At 40.8% G+C, this 20,878-nt stretch overlaps 1 protein-coding gene across 1 annotated transcript in view; it reads right to left on the minus strand.

The window, feature by feature from the left end:
- Nucleotides 1-1,330: 1,330 nt before the first annotated feature.
- Tox (thymocyte selection associated high mobility group box) overlaps nt 1,331-20,878 on the minus strand; it is a 151,086-nt gene continuing 131,538 nt past the window's right edge. Inside the window, exons 6-8 of the mRNA XM_032906160.1 lie at nt 11,641-12,024; nt 3,574-3,725; nt 1,331-3,277 (exon numbers count right to left, since the gene is read on the minus strand). Of these exons, the coding sequence (XP_032762051.1) occupies nt 3,241-3,277; nt 3,574-3,725; nt 11,641-12,024 (573 nt within the window). The 3' untranslated portion in view covers nt 1,331-3,240. The remainder of the gene's footprint in view (nt 3,278-3,573; nt 3,726-11,640; nt 12,025-20,878) is intronic.

Here is a 20,878-nt window from a genome sequence, read left to right on the forward strand (position 1 = left end):
TTAGTAGACGGCAACTTCCCTCTAACAAAGATGCTGGGATCTACCGGACTCGGTCAGTTTACTATACTTCTTACCAGGCTGGCGCTTTCTAAGATGGATTCTAAGTGGAGTAACATGGAAACCATCTGCCAGTTACTTTTTGAGTGTATTTTGCTTAGTGCTTTGTAAAGTACTTAGAAATTCTATTTAAAGCTACAGCTAAAAGTGTAGCTGTCTTTAGATCCAACATCCTTCTGGTGGAGCACAGAAATGGCTTCTTGTGCTGGTACAAAAGGTGAGAACTGTCCAGGACACATGGGTCAAGCTAATGACTTTTTGAGCGAGAGGAAAAACTCGTCCGCATGGAAGAAGGAGAGAGATGGTGGCATTAATTCTAAGTTTGGCCTTCTTAAGTTTTAAAAATTTCTGGGCAGTGAATCTGCCCTAGGATGGTACATATTGCTTTTTTAGTTCTGGTGTTTTATGGACAGCTCTTGTCCCACGTAGAGGAAATTCTTGCCTCTAAGAAAGCAAATAATAATTATCACAGAACACCACTTCCTCTTTAGCTCTGTTCCTGAATTGGATTCCCATGCAAGTCATGATCTGACTCATTTTTCTATTGCATTCAACTCACTTGCATGTAGATGTAACTCAGGAATCCTGTCAGATATGCAACCCAGTCCTCCCCACTGACACAGTGTTTTCTTCCTCTGTTGAGCCACCATTCTGATTTTGGATAGACTAGTGATGATACTTTAGATGCAGTACCATTATTGAATCCTAGAATAATGTTTCTCTCTACCCCGGAGCCATTGCTCCTTTGAGGAGCAAGTTATATAAGTTATCTGTGTCTGAAGATGACCGAATTAGAAACAACCCATTTCTTTGGTTGGTGAGAAAACTTCAAGAACCTTTGAGGCCATCACAGCTGTTCATGCGTCTTGCACTCTGTCACCTCTGGCCTGAGGTTTACGTGAGATTCCTCATTTCACTGGGAATGTCCTTTCAAGTCTGAGTAGAATACAGTCATGTACAGTGAGAGTTTAATTGATAATTTATTTCACATTTGATGTATTTTTTTTCTTTTCGTCTGCCGGGAAAAGCTGCAGACAATCTCCTGATACCCCTCTTATCTTAGCTGGTCGGACTCTTCTCAGTTTAGACTTAATGTAGGAGAAAGTAATATTTTATCATAATACAATAATAAAAGGCATTAGTTAATTAGTAATGCTGGTATATTTCTAAAATACTAAACAGCCAAACAATAAACTGGGAAGTTAATCACACGAATTCTTATACAGTATCAAGACAGGAAAATTTGAGCTCTCGACCCCGGCCATTTTAATAATAACACTGAATGTGCATTATTTATTAGTCATTCCATGCCAAGTGATTCAACTCGCACAGTGTCTGAAAAACCAATCCAAAGCAAGCAAGACTTTTGTCTTTTTAATTTTGACTGGATTACATGATATATTCGTATTTAAATTGTTGAGGTTATTTCATTCCGCAAAACAATCATTCTCTTCATGTCCAGCCGGATGAATTTATGTGACAGAAGCCCGTGGAAGGGAGACATTTGCTCACCCTTCCCTTCTGCTATCAGAACTACGCAAACCCCTTCAGGCAAATCTCTAATGGGGACTCAGGATGAGTAAAAGAGGAAGAAGAGAGTAGAGGGGAGAGGGAAAGCAGATTTCACAGTTTCTAGCAACTGCTTCCGGTTTCCATGTTTTTCCTATTTCTGTAGCTGATCTGGTTACTAGCCCTTCATTTCTAGATTGATCCTCGACATGATATCCTTCTTGACCTCTTCCTGAACCCTTGGTCAATTCTTAAATGTTTTCTGCATGCTATGAGAAGCATGCGGCTTCAGGAATTTTGAGTGACTCAACTTGAATTTGTTTTTTAGCAGGTGTGTGTGGTGTGGTGGTGGTGGTTAAGTGTTTTGGAATGGAGAAGTGAAAAATAGCTCTTCGTATCTTTTTAGGAGCGGGATGCACTGGTGTTTGCTTAGGCTTGGCAAGTGTGAGATCTCCAGGGCAATTTTCTGTTGTATTGTTCAAGAGAAGAAGATGGCTAAGTAGAATTATTTTTCATTTATGTCAACAAAAGATATGCAAAAATACAGATTCGTCACTCTATTTTGCTACTAAATGAAAAGCAGATTTGGTTTTATTCATGTCACTGTAAAAACTAAATATTCACACCAAGCATGGATTTTTTTTCTTTTTTGCCAGCAAAAATTAAAGCATCAACGAAACCTCTTTCAAATACTAACAAATTTACTTACAAACACCTATATTTATTATTTCATAAATAAGCGAAACAAGTTTCATTAAAAAAAAAGAGAAGAAAACGATTAAATACAGACACGGATGAGGGAACAGTAATACAGAGCCACAGGTAACGGTGATCACTTAGCGCTGTTTGACCTGTTTCTGCAGCTAAGATACCAGGCGAGCATTTGGCAGTTTTATACATAAAAGGACTTAGATGACGTTTACTAACCATTACACAAAAGTGATACAAAAAAGAATCTTTTTTCCTGCAATACAAAATAAATGTGTTTGCGCTTCCCTCCACACGAGCTTCCTTTTGTCTGATCAGTAAGACAAAGCCAATTTGTTTTTAAATTAAAATGATTTGGGAATAGTTTCCAAGTCTTTTGAAAATATAGAACTATCAGTCAGTTGTTTTTTTCTTTTTAAAAATGAAGTAAAAATATGAATGTTTGCCAATTTAACCCCTCTGAAATCAACAAACTGGGGTGAGCCAGTTTCAAATTACAATTTAGCTACAAAAACATTCACATTTTATACTCTAGGAGAGTGTAACATAGATGCTATTTACAAACTTGCTATGACTGCTACATCAAGCCATTTAAAAAGTCTTTAGTAGTTTCATATAAACACCCATTATGAAAACCAATGGAAAACCCAGGACCGTTTTACCCCAGACATCTACCGTTGCTAAGGCAGTTACTAGAGCGGCAGCACTTCACAGCAAAACCAACAGAAATCAGAATGGTCCATACTTCCTTCAGGGAAGAGGGACAATGTCCATAAAAGATTAAAAAAATAATAAAGAAGCATGACTATTTCTTCCAGCGTGGGTGACCCACAAGCTCACATGGTCCTAAGTGCTTAGCAACTTGTATTTTCTAATAAAATGAAGAACTGCTTTGAGCGGCCAAAGCAATCCGTGGTGAAAAGGTTTCCCTGAATTCCTCAGTGGAAAGGAGAGGTGTTGAGATTTTCAGGTGAGGTACAGCGCTTTGTCCCTCTGCATGCCCCTGTGTGGAGAGAAAACACTGTTAGAAGAAAATCGGGGTCACAGTTGGTGGGCGTGGCAGTGGAAGTCTGGGCGGTGAAGATAGTATTATTTGCGCTAGCTAGAAAGTGCACAGTGACCTAAATCCCTAGCAAAGAGAAACGCGAAGGCATTTGTTTTGGGAAAGGCTAGAAGATGATGGCGCTACTTTTGTTGTTGTTACTTTTCTGAAGCCTTCCTGGACCTGAGACCCTCTCCCAACCTGAGACCCATGCCATGAGACGCTCCACCACCAGGTGGCGATGGCCGGCTGCTTACCCACTACTGCAGTAGTCGGTACTCCAGTCCACCGGCTGTGGGGGAGGATTTCTGCACCCAGAACGCACGTACTCCATCGCTTGGGTGACAACTTGTGCGGCTGTAGATGTAGGGTTGATAATAGTCTGATAGTCGGGTTGGAGAGTAAATCCCTGAGGAAAAAGGAAAGGTACGTTTGAGAAAAGGTGGTACCTTTTAAAAGAAAAAATCTGAGGCATAGTTATCCACGCCTGAAAATAAGCGAGGCCACCTCACCTTTTGCAGGAACCAGTGGAAGGGGCTCCTTGACTTAAAGTAAAAAAAAAAAAAAAGAAACACCCATCATCTCATTATTCTTACCTTTCCTTCGTTTAACCAGGTGTCAAAAGCCCTTTCATCACACCCATGGACAGATAAATTGAGTTGGGAAACAATTTAAAAATATAGAAAAGCCAACTCAGTCTGAGCAAAGGGAGAATGACCTCAAGCCCCTCACAGTGGATGTTTTCTATCAACCTAAAGATACATTAATGGTTAATCCCCAGAATAAGCAACAGAGCCTTCCTGAAGGATTCAGGCAGCAGGTGGCTGAGTGTTTTATTAGGCTGTACCTATTCACACATTGTTACTCAAAACCCTTTTCTTCATTCAGTCACAATGGGACCATCTGCTTCTTCTCTTTCTTTATTTGTATTTCTCTATCAGCTAAAAATTTCAACCAGACTTTTTTTTTTTTTTTTTTCAAATCAGTTGTTGGACTACTACAGAGACAGAAAACAGCTTACCATCGGAAAATACAGGGAATAAAACATGTAAAGACAGCAAATATTTTTAATTGAAAAGTCTCTTAGCTGGCAAACAATACTCAGACTTCAGGAAGATGCTTTTAATTCACTGGTGGTGAAGTGTTGACTTTTAATCCCAGTAAAGCTATTAAAAATTCAAGGACAGAATCTCTGAAGTATGTAACTATATCTGGTAAACAGAAAGCATTATACACAATTCATTTTTAGCTTAGCAGGTGAATTCAAGAGCAGCATAGGCAGGCTTTGCTGGAAGTGACCACAGAAAGAAACTTAATTAATCTCATGGTTGTCTCTGCAGCAGATGCTAGCCATGGTTTTTAACACCCAAGGAATCAAGATTAAAAATGCACCATGCACAATTTAGTTTCAAGTAGCTTTGGAAGGTGACATCTCATCGACATATTCCTTAAACTAAGCAGGATGGTGGGAGGGTTGATTTTTAAATGAGATATTTCCTCAGACTTTTACTCATGTGGTCCCTCATACACTGATTTGAAGACCACATCTGCTATCAGTCTTCCTTCTAGAGATCTACTGATGTACCATTCCACTGATAAAGACTGTAGAGCTTTGTCCATGTCTACTCCCACTGCGGAGAAACTGCGGAGAGAGACAAAACTCAGGGTGATGGGTAACAAGTCACCAGAAGTCCAGAGTTCAGTAGTACTGGTTGTTGACCCAACACACTCTTAAAGCAATAGATTTTCTACAGAACAACTGCCTTGGAGGAGGCCCCTGTGGCATGCGGAAGGAAGGCATCTTCCTGAGGGAAGGCAGCCATCACTGCCTTTCCTGCCCAGATGGAACCTTTCTTCAGGGCCTTGTGGATTCCCAGTATGGAAGGAGCTTCACTGATCTAAGTGAGAGATCTTCATTGCCTCTGGTTCTGACCTGCTGCCCACCTTCTCCGTATCTGTCCTAAGGTCCAGTGTGAGAGTTGGTAGAGAGCAGAAGGAAGAGAGACCCTGTATTGGTTTCTTTCACCCTTGAGCCCATCCCAGGCTGCGATTGCTGTTTCCAGTGCTTGCTGGGTAGTCTCAGGACCTAGTCTACAACAGTGGCTCGATAGATCAAGTAGGAAGACAATTTGATGCTACAGTAAGAAAGGCAAATAGGACTGCGTAAGTTGCAAGAATTATTTATCTCTTTACTGTGAAGTTCTCCGTTGGATGGATGGATTTATTTATTTATTTATTTATTTATTTATTTATTTATTTATTTATTGGACACGACTAACTTAAAAGCAAACAAGGATCAAAACAAATAATAATTAGAATCATCCTGGGTTAGTTGAAGGTACAGACACATGGGAAAACAAAACAAACAGTGGAAATTGTTCTGCAGGTTGAGTCAGAATATCAGGAAAAGCATTTTATTTTAAACTATTACGTTAAAACAAAATTATGTGCTATCTAGAAACTTCCGATATAGAAAATTAGGCTACCTCCAAAATCTACATCTGAATAAATCACTTCTTCCCAGACAACCAAGGACCAAGAAAAATACAGGTATAGACTGAAGTAATAGCATTTAATATTATTTTACTTTCAACATAGAAATGGAAACATTCCTCAGAACACTGTATAAGAAGACTCTGAGGTCAACACTACAGCTGAGTACACGTCTATTATGGATGTAAGCAGGAAACAACAATGATGGTATAAATTTTTGGAAACATGTTTGCTTAGCAGTCTAATTAAACGAGACTGAATACTTTGCATTTTGATGCCCAGGAGAAAAATCACCAACTGTTTAGTAGCATGCCTGGAATTTTAAATTTTATTTTCTGGTGCCAGATTGAAATAAAAATAGGAAACATGATAAAGATTAATTTGATGTCAGAAGGGACATTTGCTCTTTAATTAGATTTCTGTAGCCCTCACTGTTTTGTTTTGCTACATAGCAAGTCTGAGAAAGCCCGTAGCACCACGAAACAGTGATCCTCAGAACCACACGCGACTGCAAACTAATTTCATTTCCTGTCTGTCTGGAGAGGTATTTTCAACAGGCATCAATGTTTTGTCTTTATGGCTGATTTATTCATCAATCTCAATGTGATTTAAAAAAAAAAAAGAAAACCTTAAAATTACACCCAAATCCTAAAGCAGCTGTTTATTACACAAGGAAATTGAAAATCTGTCTGTGGTATCATACAAAGATTTTTTTCCTTAAGGTTATAAAGGAAGTTGACAGATATTAATGATTTTTTCCCTTGACCTCATTCAACAATAAAAGTGCATTGAGAGACAGAAAGAAAACTGAAACAATAACAAAAAAAAGGTAGGTCCATGAACTCAATGTATAATAAGATATTCTTCAAGAAAATAATGAGACTATTATTCCTGGTACATTAACAACCATTTTTTTGTTGGAAAAATTCATTTTCTTTTTTTTTAAATTTATTTATTTATTTTATGTGAGGACACTTGCTTTCTTCAGTCAAGCACACCAGAAGAGGGCATCGGATGCCATTAACCATGGTTGTGAGCCACCATGTGGTTGCTGGGAAGGAAAAATTCCCTTTCAAAGGGATAATAGAGTATCTAAAGTAATACTGAAATGTGAGACCACTTTTAAAAAGTACAGTAGCCATTATTTTTTATTTTGTTTCTCTTTTTGTACTTAGATAGGAATGTGGTCAACATATTAGGAGGCAAATAGCTACAGGATGAAGATGGATTGGGTGATGAATCACAGGTCAACTTGAATCTACATGCTGAAATCTCCTTGATGGCATGAACAGAGGACCCCACAGGCTGCTGAGAGTATGCTACATACAATCAGTGGGTGCCGACTGTTCCGTCTCGCTGTAGGACGGTCAGCTAACAAGAGCTTCTCGTCTCTGTAATCTGCAGGCTCCTTGCCCTGTCTACCTGCTCTTGACTCATATAGTCTCCCTGTGATTTTCATCTCCTAGAATCTGTCTTTCTGCTTACTGGTCTTTGTTGGAATGTTTGTACACCTTTCCTATTTCCCAGGGTTTAAAGCTTTCATCCCTGGCTCCTGAGCCCTCGAGGGGAGCTATGAGAGTGCTCTTTGCCCTTCCTCCATGAACGGTGTCTTCCCGAGTCATTGCCATAGGATTTCCCTCCATTATCTTGTTAGCCTGATTGTTATCGCTTCCCATGTTCCAACTCCAGGGAGCAAGCTCTTTTTCCCCTGGACCCCTACATCACTTAAGTTTCCGAGTCCAGGCAGTGCCTGACACATATTAGGACACACATTATTTTTTATTATAGCAACTGCTCTTGAATTTCCAAGGAACTGAGCCTACAGCCAAATCTACAATTCTTCCAAATAGTAGAACGTACTACTATCATTTAACTTCTCAGAGCTTTAGTATTCCATGGTTATTAGACTAATAGTTCACGTGGTCAAGGAACTGCCGAAAGTCATTTTAAGCTGACGTCATTTTTGTAACTGTTTTCCTTCATTGTGAGTTCCGGTCATTACCGTTTATTATGAGTTCTAGCCCCAGTCACCCGTTGAGATATGTGGGTCTATAACCTGCCTTGCCAGTGGGGTGTGAGAACTCTGCTGGGCTGAAGAATCGGGAGGCGCTTAGGCTGCATTTCACCGTATGCAGCTCTGGGTGTGGGGCTCATGAGATGTTCTGACGCATCACTTAGGGGTGGAAGAACAAAGCCTAAGATGGGGGCCCCAACCTGGGTGAGATAACTCCTGGATACCCCGACACTGCTGGGAAGCGTGAGGAGTCCGAGCAGGCGCAATGAAGAGTCAGGGCCGGGGGAGGAGGAACTGGGTTTGCTTAGCGGCAAGTGTCAGGGAATGCGGATGGCGTAGGCGCCTTCTGTGGAGACTTTGGCTTGGCTCTATGACTAAGGCACTGCAGTTCTCAATGAGATTGTCCTTGCTTGTCCATCCTGTTTGTTTATGAGTCACCATGGAAAATGGGTTCATATGCCTTACTCAGGCTGGACTAGGAATTAAATGCCTTCTGCAGGAGGGAATGTCCAGGAAGGCAAGCTTATTGGCTAAACCCTCGGGGTTGGCCCATCTTGATGGAGAATTCTGTGCTAGCTGATTAATGGTCATGCTCTTCATGTGGGGTACTGTGGTAATGTACCACTCTAGGACAGGCACCATTCGGGAACTGATGACATACCTGCTGGTCTCAGATACGAGAATACTGGGGTTTCTAAATCCATTCAGTCTTCCCTGTTTTTGTCTGGTCACATGGTACCACTTGCCCCATAACTCCTCCTTTTTTTTTTTTTTTTTTTTTTTTTTTTTTTTTTTTTTTTTGGGGCTGGGGAATCAACCCAGGACCTTGCGCTTCCTAGGCAAGCGCTCTACCACTGAGCCAAATCCCCAACCCCTTTTTTATCTTTTAAAGGGATGAGGCATCCCAAACATCTCAGACCAAGCCAACAGAAAGCATCTGCCTTTAGACCCTGACCCACCCCACAATATATGTAAGACCCTGTCCACAAGGAATAAAAGGCACACGTGAGTTATTTCATCAAAGACTGAGAGTGTCTGTCATATCAAGCTATAACACTTTGAGCAAGAGAGTTCTCTTTGGAATAACTGTGGGTAGAGCATGAGACTGTTAATCTCAGGGTCATGGGTTAATGCCCCACGTTGGATGCCAATTGCTATCTGAGGACATGAGCTGGGAGGAGGAATCCTAGCTAGGCAAGCTGCTGGGGTCTCTTCTGCAGCTGCTGGTGCTCTGGAGTCAGTGTGGTGGAGCAGGATTTTACACTGCTGTGGGCCAGTGGGGAGCCAAGGTCAGTGCCATTGAGTAGAAAGTGATCACAGTAGTTTCAAGTAGCTTCCAGCTTCAAAAGCTTTGGGAGAGAACTCTCTTGCTCAAAGTGTTATAGCTTGATATGACAGACACTCTCAGTCTTTGATGAAATAACTCACGTGTGCCTTTTATTCCTTGCGGTCAGGGTCTTACATATATTGTGGGGTGGGTCAGGGTCTAAAGGCAGATGCTTTCTATTGGCTTGGTCTGAGATGTTTGGGATGCCTCATCTGCCTCTGGAGGAGCTTCAAGCACTACTCCTATGTGACTGATTCTCACAGTCCTCTCTATGGTGTAGTGTGGTCATGTGTCTCAGGACAGGAACCTGGTCGGGAGTAAGGAAACTCCTACTGTCCTCAGGTATGAGAATACTGGGATTTCTGAATGCACTGAACCTTACCAAATTTTCCATCGGATGGCATAGTCCACAGATCAACAGAGGTATACTCTTACAGCTGACTTACTGTCTAAAAAATATCTTGTTCAAAACAATAAGTTATTCCTTTTCTCCCTATGTTAAGACTTTTGTATGTTGGAATAAACCTTTTGAGTTTGTACAAGTAGCCTTCTGTAATTCTGAAAGAGTTGAAAACTATTCATGGTGACTTTTTTTTTTTTTTTGGTTCTTTTTTTCGGGGCTGGGTGTGACTTTTATGTTATTCAGGATATTAATACAGGAAAGAATGGACAGATTAGGAAAGGGTCCCCTGTCTGGACATATTAGTCCCTCTGCTGGGGGACAAGATTGTATCTTTGTACTTTTTTTCTTGGGATGAATAAGAGCATAGCGATTACCACATGACGTAGAGCCCTAGTACCTGTAAGCAGGTGTCAACCCACCCCAGTGTAAGTGACAGTCCTCAAACTGCTTACTCACCATGCAAACACCATTGATTCCCTAGAATAAGAAGGCACTCAATGTTGTCCATTTCCTTGTGAATGATGTCTGAGACAAAGGCTGAAGATGCTACCCATGAATATCTCTTTGTCATAAATGCATTTGGAGACCTGGCTGGAGGGAAACTGTTACTGCCTTGGTCTTCCCTCTAGTGAGTCAACTTCAGCAACTGGTTGTGGTTTGTAGGTAAGACAGTTAGCTATTAATATATTAATATATTTGATTTAGGAACCAAGGACGATAGTGAGTTGATGCATTCCCTTGTTTTTCATAAAAGATTTGTTTGAGAAGAAACTAACATTTAAAAGCATTTAGTCTTAGAAGACACAGGCTTTCTGTTCCAAATCTGCTAATAATCTACAAGAAAGCTTGAGGCTGAGAGGCAGACACTAAGCACTAAGGGATGACGCGTTTGAGTTCTGATTGGATCTGGATTTGAATTTCGGCTCTCACCTTGTGAGCTTATTAATCTAACCTTCAAAGCCTCAGTTTCTTCATTCATCAAACAAGGACAAGACTAACACCAGCCCTGCAACGTCTCCAAGAATTTAAATATAAGGGTTTGCTGTAGTCAGTTTTCAGAAACCTTGCCTATAATAACCATAGTAAAATGCATTTTAGACTGCCTAGACATGGTTCGCCCTTCTGCTTCTCCGTCCCCTGTTTTTCTGAGGGTAAGCACGCATTCTGTGTACAAACAGCTAGATATGAATTTTTGCAAGAAGCTGTGCTTATGTATTTTCCCACAACTCTGGGAAAAGCATAATTGAATGATAAAGGCAGTGGCTGAGTTTGCTCTGATTTGTAGTTTTTAACCTTGGCCTATTTTTCAAAGTGAGCTTTTGGGCTAAGAGAATAGTTTATGTTCTACCGAGTTTGGAGAGTATGTTCCTAATTCTCAAGTTACAAAAGAACATCAAAACCTTAAAATAAAATAAATTAAAATCTGAAAAGAAAATTTGATTTCAAATAAAACTACACAAAATTGCCCAGAAATATCTCATGTTTTCTTATTTATGCAGAAGACGGATAACCTCCCTTCCCACAAACACACCCTTGCATTTGCCATGCGAGGGACTCCAGCCAGGGCATGTTACACATTGGGAGGATACTCATTCCAAGCTCCTTGTCTACATTCCTAAATGAAGCACTAGTTGCTGTTTGGCTCTCACTGTTTCTAAGACTCGACTAAATTTGGAATTCAATCTGATCTCATTTTGTCTCAATTATCGAACTCAAGGGTCACCCTAGTCAAGAAAGCCTCATCTCCTAATGACATTAGAAAGAAATCACAGACCCTGTTTCATCAAGATCTATGCGACATATGGCATTTTAGCACACGTTTGCACTGAAGAAACAAACCAGAAACAAAGAGGCCACCAGCAAGGGAGCATCAAGCTGATATCTTGTGAATGAAAGCAGTGCTTTGAGAGGAAGGGCCGTCAGTGCCCAATTTTGACAACTTACCCCTCGTAAATTATATTTTCCAGATGTAAGTTTGTCAAATATCTAAGGTCTCCATTCTAAAAGACTAACCACCCCCTCCAGCCATTGCTTGATCTCCGGCACCTCCCTCCCCTAGCATGCACAGAACCCATGAACAGACTTACTTGCTGCATGGTGGGCGAGTGTAAGGCAGTCTGGACCTGCATGGGGAGCTGACTCGCAAGAGGCTGCTGCACAAGTGGCTGATGCTGCTGCATGCTGAGATGCTGATGAAGAGGTGGGCTGATCTGGAGGGGCGGTGGTGGGGACACAGCCATGTTGGCTATGGAGACAGTCACTGGCATTTGGTTATTGGGCTTAGGTGCTATGTTTCTGGGGAGGCTCGGATGCATGGCGGTGAGCTGAGGAGTCATTCCTGGTTGTTGGTGATAGTGAGAACTTAGGTACAGAGCTGAGTGGGCCTGGCTGGGCCCATGGAACACTGACGGCTTGGAGTTGACCAGCTGGGGTGGCTGAGATGTCTTAACATCCACAGGGTCATTGTAGCTCTGCAGAGGGAACAAAGAAGAGTGGCATTAGGAGACGGGTGTCTGAGCATGATGCTATTCTCAGGATGTTTGTGAATTTTCTCAAGGGCTTTCATGAGAATCAACTCCCATGACTATTCGTGTCTCTTATCCATGGATTGTCCCATCATTATTTTAACATAACATATACATCATAGAGTTTCTAACTCACTCCTTTATGACATCCAAAGCAAGCTGTCTTGACATTTCATTCCTTTTCCTTTGCTGAAATGCTTTGCTGTGACTATTTTGGTTATCCAAGGAAAGATAGAAAGACGAAGGAGGAGACCTTTATCACTGTAAGCTATGCCACTCAAAGTAATTCAGTTCAGCTCTCCTACTGACCACATGTGTTTCTACTCTGTGTTGTCATGGTGCCTTGGCCCTAGATATTTCTCCACAGAAAACAAAGCTGGTTGATAGCAATGGCCATGGAAGAAGTCTCAAATACCTTCCAAAAGTCATGGAAAATCATATTAATATGTCTTCAAAGAAACTGCAGAGCACATCTTGATTTTTTTTTAAAAAAAAGGAGTTGGTGATAAATTGTCCTCACTAATGAAGTGGATAAAAATACTCTCTCTTTGATATTTCGGACTCTATCATAAATTAATATAATCTCGACCTAATTTTTCCACACCTGATAACTTTTTAACTGACTTAAAAACCAGGCATGTCAGTGGGAGATGAGAGGAATCAAAGACTAACCCTGTGGCATCACCTCCTAGGGAAGAACCCAGCTCTTCATTTCCTGAGAGAAGAGACTGATGGAACAGGGTAGTATGTGAATCAAGTGGAGGGGAAGGATGAATTGTGGTTCTGGAGAAGAAAACCCCTTTGCCAAGCCTGTCTTGGGGATTCACATAAGCTTTTACATGTGACCTGGATGTGCCTCTTTGGTTCACAAGTCGGCTCTGTGCTTAAGCTCTGACTATCACCAAGAGCCAGGGATGACCCTCTTTCAGCAATGCAGGCCTGGTATGTCTATGAGGTCTATGATGTCCCTCCTGCTTGGGCAATGCTACTCTCTATCCATAGCCTGCACTATGTATGGGAAGTCAGCATAAGCCAGCTTCATTATCATAGGCTAGTCTCAAGCACTACAGGCAATGGAGGGTAGGCATTCCCAGGGATACAGACAAAGTAAACGACTCACAGTAAAAATGATGCTCGTGTGTGTGTGTGTGTGTGTGTGTGTGTGTGTGTGTGTCTGTGTCTGTTGGATTCCCTGACTTTGCCCTTTGTGGTTGTGATTCCTAATCTCTTATTACTGTCTTATAGGAAAGATATATATGACCTCTTAGAAAATATACCAAATGTGTGCATTTGTGAAAATGTCATGAGAAAATAAGGAAATAGACTATTACATAGATCCACAACGGGTCAAAATGCAGAGAATGTCATGGTGGGGTGCCTGTCCCTGATTTCTATATCTGTAATACAATCCCTATATACAAGGAAATATCACCGATGAGAAGGTAGAAAGATTGTAAGAGAAGGGGACCAGGACACCTGAACCAGGGTAGTACCTTTTAGACAATGCAGATGCTAAAACTGTGGAAGCTCAACAGTATGGCTACCTAAACAAGGCCTGCACAATCACAACATTAATCACTGTGCTAATATGAATGGATAAATGAGGATGTCATGATGAAATAAGGACACAGTCTTATAGAGATCTACAACAGGTTCAAACACAGAGAATGTCACTTGGAGGAGCTCAAGCTAGACAGCTGCATAGGCCAGTCTGAAGCACTGTGAGCTGCAGATGCACACACACACACACACACACACACACACACACAAAAAACACACACACACAGATTCATACACACACCCATGCATACACTCATATACTCACACTCATACATTCACACACTCATATACTCACACACACATAAACACATATACACACACATACACATATATACTACTCATACACTTACATTCTCATACACTCACATTCATATATACCAAACTCCTATGACATTCATATGAAGCAACACACTCATACATTCATACATATGTATACACATACATATACATATATATACTCCTACACACATTCATACACACACTCATACACTCACACACTCATACACATACACTCATACACTTACACACAGTCATATACTCACAGACACTCATACACTCATACCTTTCTCCGCAAACCATAAAAATCTGGACTCAGAGAGGTTAAATTTTCTATTCACAGAATGACAGAAAGGTATACAATACCCTTGGAGGCCACTTCCCAACCACCCTTCACTTCCCAAGACCATTTCATGAGTAGAATTAGAATACAAATTTCTATTCCCTGTATTCTACAGCAACCTTAAATCGCCAAAAATTGTTCAACAAGAATTTATAAAAGGGTCTGCAGACAGAAAGAGTTTATGAAATGTAGTTCCTGAGGACGCTTTCAATGAAAGAAAACTTCTAATTAGATTGTTTTGCCTCTTCATTTAAGTCTTTGTGTGAAACAGTTCATAATTTAAGGCAAAGGTCAAAGAATTAACAGAATTTTTAACAGGGAGAATTTTAGAAAGCTGTATATTCATCATACACACAACACACGTACACACGTACACATATACATATGTAGACACACATACTCAAATGAGCCCTTTTAGTGTTTAGGGTTGGCCACTTGGAATTGGAAAGCCTATCAGGTGGCTTGTCCCTGGAGAAATGACTCTCTTCCTTTCTCAGCTCTCTTAGCAGACATTGGTGCCTACAGCTCTTCTTCTAGTTTTGTGAAATTTCCCTTCTATGTTGGCAAGTTACCTAACACGACTGTGTAGGTCTTGTTTAGGTAGCTATATTGTTGAGAATCTATGGCTTCAGCATCTGTGTTGTGGCTATAGAGAAGGCACTCCTCCTCTTCCTCTTGTGCTTCTTCTTATTCTTTTGTTTTTCAAGACAAGATTTCTCTGTGTGGCTCTGACTGTCCTGGAACTCCCCCTGCAGACCAGGCTGGCTTCTAAGTCAGAGATCTGCCTCTGCCTCCTGAGGACTGAGATTGAAGGCATGTGTCACCACAGCCTGACCTCTGGTCCTGGCCCCCTTCTCTTACAGTCTTACCACCCATCTTCCCTTGTGCATCAGGGCTGTGCTGCAGATGTAGCAATCAGGGCCGGGCACGCCACAGCGACATTCTCTGATGTTTGACTAGTTGTGGATCTCTGTGATTGCTTCTGTCTCCTTCAAAAGTGGTTTCTTTAATGAGGAGTGCAGGCTACATCTTTCTGTGGGTATAAGTATTTAAAATACAGTTGGAAACTATGCTGATGTGGGAAAATGGCAGAGGCTGATTCTCCTTTAAGATCTGTGACTTGTTAGATACAGGTAGTTGCCTGTGTTTGGAGTACCAGGGACGATCTCTTATCCTATTGATCATGCTTTACGTTTAATTAGGCAGCTGTTGGTAACCTCTCAAACATAAGTGCCTTTATTGTAGCACGAGGGCTATGCTGTCAGTCTGACGGTTGTGGTTTGTAGGTATGGATATGAAGAGAGTCCTCAAAAGGAAGGATAAAAGTGGTGGGAATATCTTTTAAAATGTGTCCAGCGGGGTTGGGGATTTAGCTTAGTGGTAGAGCGCTTGCCTAGGAAGCGCAAGGCCCTGGGTTCGGTCCCCAGCTCCGAAAAAAAGAACCAAAAAAAAAAAAAAAAAGTGTCCAGCATTCTTAACCATCAGGGAAGTCCAAACGAAAATCACTTGGAGATTTCATCTTTTGCCAGTCAGATGGCTAAGGTCAAGAACTCAGCTGACAAGGGTGGTAGTGAGGACTCAGGGGAAGAAGAATAGTGGGTGAGGATCCAAGTTGGTGGGATTGCAAGCTGGTGCAATTCCCATAATTTCTCAAAATGCTAAAAAGAGATCCATTTAATGGCTCAGAGATAGCAAGGCTTGGCATAGGCTCAGAGGCCTTGCCATCCTGCTGCAAGATACGTGCTCAGCCATTCCCATTACAGCATCTAGGAACCGGAAACGATTTAAATGTCCTTCAAGTGATGCGTAAGTGATATAAATGTGGCACGTGTGCACTGCGGAATACTATTCAGCTATAAAGGAAAATGAAATCATGAAAATTTCATATAAATGGATGAAAATGGGCAGTATTACATGAAGTGAGGTGACCCAATACCCAGAAGGATAAACACTGCATACGTGGCTTTACTATGTGAGACTCCCAGCTCCGAGTCTCACATTTGGGTACCTGACCAGATGCAATCTCAGAGACCAGGGAAGCAAAGGTACCATGGGAATGTGGGTGGGGATCTCTAAAGAGGGGGCTAATAGGACACAGGTGTTATGAGAGGAAGGAAAGAAAAATGGGGTGAGTTGGACAAAACTATGAAGGGAAGGGAAGAATGGTATTGCAGAAGAAGTGGGAGGAGGAGAAATACCACCAAATACACTTGAAAAATGGGGACACATTATTTTATAAGCTTACTTAAAATATATATATATAATATGTACATATAAGTGTGTATGCGTGTATGTGTGTTGGGGAGGTTAAAGGGAGTTATGCCACACAAGGAAATAATGCTTCCCTCCGACTCATAGACTATGCAACAAAAGTCCCAAGGCCCGGCTTAGAGGACTTTCTTCAACCTTTCCATTTTGCAGGGTCACATGTTGATCATCTGACGAACATGGTGCTATTAATGTAAATTGAAAGTCAATAAAAGATTTTGACACTTTTAGAGGCAAGATGTGTTCTTTAATTTTCTTTTTTCAGTTCTGGGAATTGGACACAAGATCTCACGCATGCTAGGTAAGAACTCTACCACAAGTCACGTCTGATTTGTTATTTACTGTTGGTTTCTAACTATGCTCTCTTTCCTCTTGTGTTTGAACCACAGGATCTGGATGACATCTTCTTTAGGGAAAAGGGAAATCTAGTGGCAGCTGAGACCTTTTGGGCCTTATGGTGGAGACTTCCTTTGATATGTGCAAAATGCACAAAGGGTATAACACTAAACGCCTTAAGAAAGTTCTTATTAAGCAAGTTGATGACCGTCCAAGAGAACAGCATTTTCATTTACTTTGTATAATGAAGACGATGCTGCAGAGTGTATAAATGCCTCCATTCTGGCAATGATGTGTGCTATAAAAATGAAAGATGGCAAAAATAATTGTTATTTAAAATAGCAAAGTATAAACATAAGACATAAAACTCAGTGGAAGCAATCATATAAGAGTTGCTGGACCAAATCAAATTAATAGGCCATCTAATTTGGTTCTTGTTTTCAGTACTGACCAATACTTGATGCATTGAAAATTAAACAAAATTTATGCACCTCCTCCATTGTACATTGTTACTTCTGAGAAGCAAATCCTTCCTGACTCTTGCAGGTGATTAACTTATACCCTGAAGCATGAGATTTTATTATCTTTAAATCACAATCTTGGCTCAGAGCTTCAAATTTTATGTTAACAGTCATAAAATGATCTGTCCCATTTGTAAATTCACAGTCACTATTTGTCTCAATAGCTCTCCACCGCACAAATGCTGGAAGTTTATCTCGTTCTCCAAGAAGAAAACATTGCTCCCTTTCTAATTGAAGCTCCTTTAATTGAAACTGGGCTTTGTATTTCTTTATTATTGATAAGAGCAACAGCGAACTTAATTAGTTCGTTTAAATACCATTCCGTCCTATATGTTTTTTAAAAGCAGTGTTCTCACTTCCTTTGTAAGCGCTGACATTCTACTTCCTAGGGGAAAAAGGAAATCTCTTTGGCTATGGCGTTGGTAAGCATCTATCGTCTCAGCTGAGCTAAAGTGAACTGGGTAGAGAGAAGAGAATCTGAGATGCTTACAGGATTAGATAGCCCAGCGTACACAGTAGTGAACAGGAGGAGAGTCTGTCTCCATCAAGGTGAGAGGTGGGAACTCAGACGGAGATTGTCCTTTTCCCAGGACTCACTGTGACACACACACACACACACACACACACACACACACACACACACACACACACCTCTTGTGCCATCTAGCTTTTTGTCAAGTTCACACAAGCTGGAGTACTTGGAGAAGAGGGAGACCTAGTTATGATAATGCCTCTAGAAGACAGGGCTGTTGCAAGCCTGTAGGGCATTTTCTTAATTAATGATTTATGTAGGAGGGCGTGGACCACTGTGGATTGGTGGTCCTGGGTTATATGAGAAAGCAGGCTGACTGAGTCATGTGGAAGAAGTCAGTGAGCAGCAGCCATCAGTGACCTCTGCACCAGCTCCTGCCTCTGGAAATGCAAGTCTAATAAACCTTTCTTCTCCAATTTGCTTTTGGTTGTGGTGTTTCATTATAGCAATAGCATCCCTTATTAGAAAAAATAATATCACACATATGATGTGTGGTTTCAAGCAACTATCTAATTACTTTTCCTTATCACCATATAGACACCCAAATGTTCTCTCCCGAGCTGGCATTTGAGCTGGCTTCTCATCCAGCATGGCTGCTGTCACAGGCGATGTTTAGGAACTGCTCTGTTGGAATTCTCTTCAGAGTTGGGAGGACATCATTTTACATATCCTCACACAACTCTTTTGCCTTTTGATGGTGAATTCAATTTGTGGAGCTAGCTCATAGTGAGTCGAAGCCAAAGCTGTGGGTTCTATCTTGTGATGTTTGGAGAAAAGAATGATGTGTGAAAATAGTGTAACAAGATTGATTTTCTAGAGTGGCTCATAAACTTTTCCTGACTGTAGTTCTAAACGGGAGTTGCAAAAAAAAAATCTCTTAAACCCTGAGAGCAATAAAAAAATGAGTTTCTGGCCTCCCAAGGTGACTTCTTTGAGTGCAACACTCATTTGGGGAATATAAATCCTGGTCTATGTGGTGAAATGAAACCACTTCGATTGCTTTAAAGTTTTCTACATTGCTTTCAACATAATGATTTAGACTCATGTCTAGGAATTTCTTCGTCTATGGAAAAACTATATATCCTTAAGCTGTATTTAATAGACCCACTCAGTACTGCCCAAGCTAGAACAACCCCACTCTCTTCATGGTCTTCTTCACAGGATCCACAGAGCCTCCTTCAGTTAAGAAGGTAACAAGGACACATGTATTTTTGTTTATGTTTAGGACATTTAAATCTTTTAATGGGATGGAGCTAAGAGAAGATATTTGAATATTTTAAACATTTAAGTTGAAATAATTAAATTAAAAGTACTATAAGTTACTTTTTGTCTTCTCTAGAGTATCTTTATAAAGAGGTAACTTTGCGAACAAATTGAAACTCTGACTCAGCCATATTTTCAGCCACACAATGGTTCATTTCCTACTACTGTGCGTACTTACTAATAATAATTAAATAATTATTATTAATACTAATAATATTAAAGTATGATTATGAATTCTTTGTATTAACTAAGAATATCCTTTGCTCAACATCCTAAACCATGCAGCTGATTTTGAACTAAAAGTTATTTTATGGTGGTAAGAAGACTTAAAACAATTCTTCCCTTTTCACACATTCTTTTTTTAAACGGATAAAACGTTACTGTGCCTACAGGTATAGTTAATTCATCTTCCTAGTTGGACTTTTATACCTGTGGGTTAGCAATCTCTCTTTCCCTCCCAGATACTAGCAACCCCTGTTCTCCTTTTTAAGTCTATGGGCATGACTATTTTACACACTCTAAGTGGAATAGTCCAGGACCCCGCCCTTACGCCACGGACTTATTTCATTTAGCGTATTGTCCTCAACTGTCACATTAAATTATCCAGCTTTCCTTATTTTATGTTGGAAAGTTTATTCAAAAGGTCCCATGATCTCTGCTTACTACTGGAGTAAGCTAAACCTTAGAACGTCTAAGTAACTGCCCGAAGACAAATGTGCAGGAAGTGTTAAGCTGGATTTGAACGCAGGTTCCTTTGCTAACTCTTTGTGACTGATGATTTATCTGCCCCGTTTCTTCCCCACCAAGGCTTTCCTACATTGATGGTGGTGCCCTCTGTGAAGTCCTCTAACATGGCTTCTTTAATGGCATGGAAACACAGATGTTGAAGGTACCTCAGAACCCCCTCTGGCTGTTTTATCACAACCTTCGCTTTTGCTTTTCAATGAAAAGAGATTGTTATATCTTACACTTTGAGACTTCATCAAACTTTAATACCCATGATCTGATCACTCCCCTTTAAAAATACTCCCTTATTTCTTCCACACTCATTTAAATGCAATGTGGATAACCCCGTTTCTCTGCCTCATGCCCTGCGTGGGCTCAAACATCCTCATGTCTTGGGTTATCAAGTGTAATCAATGTAAACTCTCTTTTCTCTAGTACTATCTTTTAACCTGAGGCCTGGCAGTAATTTTTTTCTTCCTTTATAACTTCCTTCCAAGTTACAAATATAATAGTTGCTTCAAATCAGAAATTCTGGGGCTTTCTTATAACTGTTTGCACACAGTACTCCCACTGAAGCATCCAGCAATTCTGGAATGCCTGGACAGTGTTGTGGCTCTGTCACTACCCAGAATGACTAGGTGGGGGAAATCTCAGCATTGAACATAATCTCCATTCTACAATATTCTGGTTAGATGTCAGGGGTGGCATACTAAAGAGCAGACAGCCTTCCAGAACACAGCCTTGTTTGAGGCAAGGCAGCACTGTTCTCGGCTGTTAAAAGGATAAGAGTTGGTGTAGAGTTTCTTAGAAAAGAGTCAGAAGCAATGGCTCTAAAGATAAGACAGATTTGATAGCCACTGAGGGTAGAGAAAAACCTAGAAGCCCCAGAAGACTACTGGGTTGCATTCCTAGATGTCAATATCACCGTGTTCCAAAGGAAGGCAATGCATTGGACTTCTTTGGAGTGAGACACAG

Source organism: Rattus rattus, chromosome 1, assembly GCF_011064425.1.
Source record: "Rattus rattus isolate New Zealand chromosome 1, Rrattus_CSIRO_v1, whole genome shotgun sequence".
Lineage (NCBI taxonomy): Eukaryota > Metazoa > Chordata > Mammalia > Rodentia > Muridae > Rattus > Rattus rattus.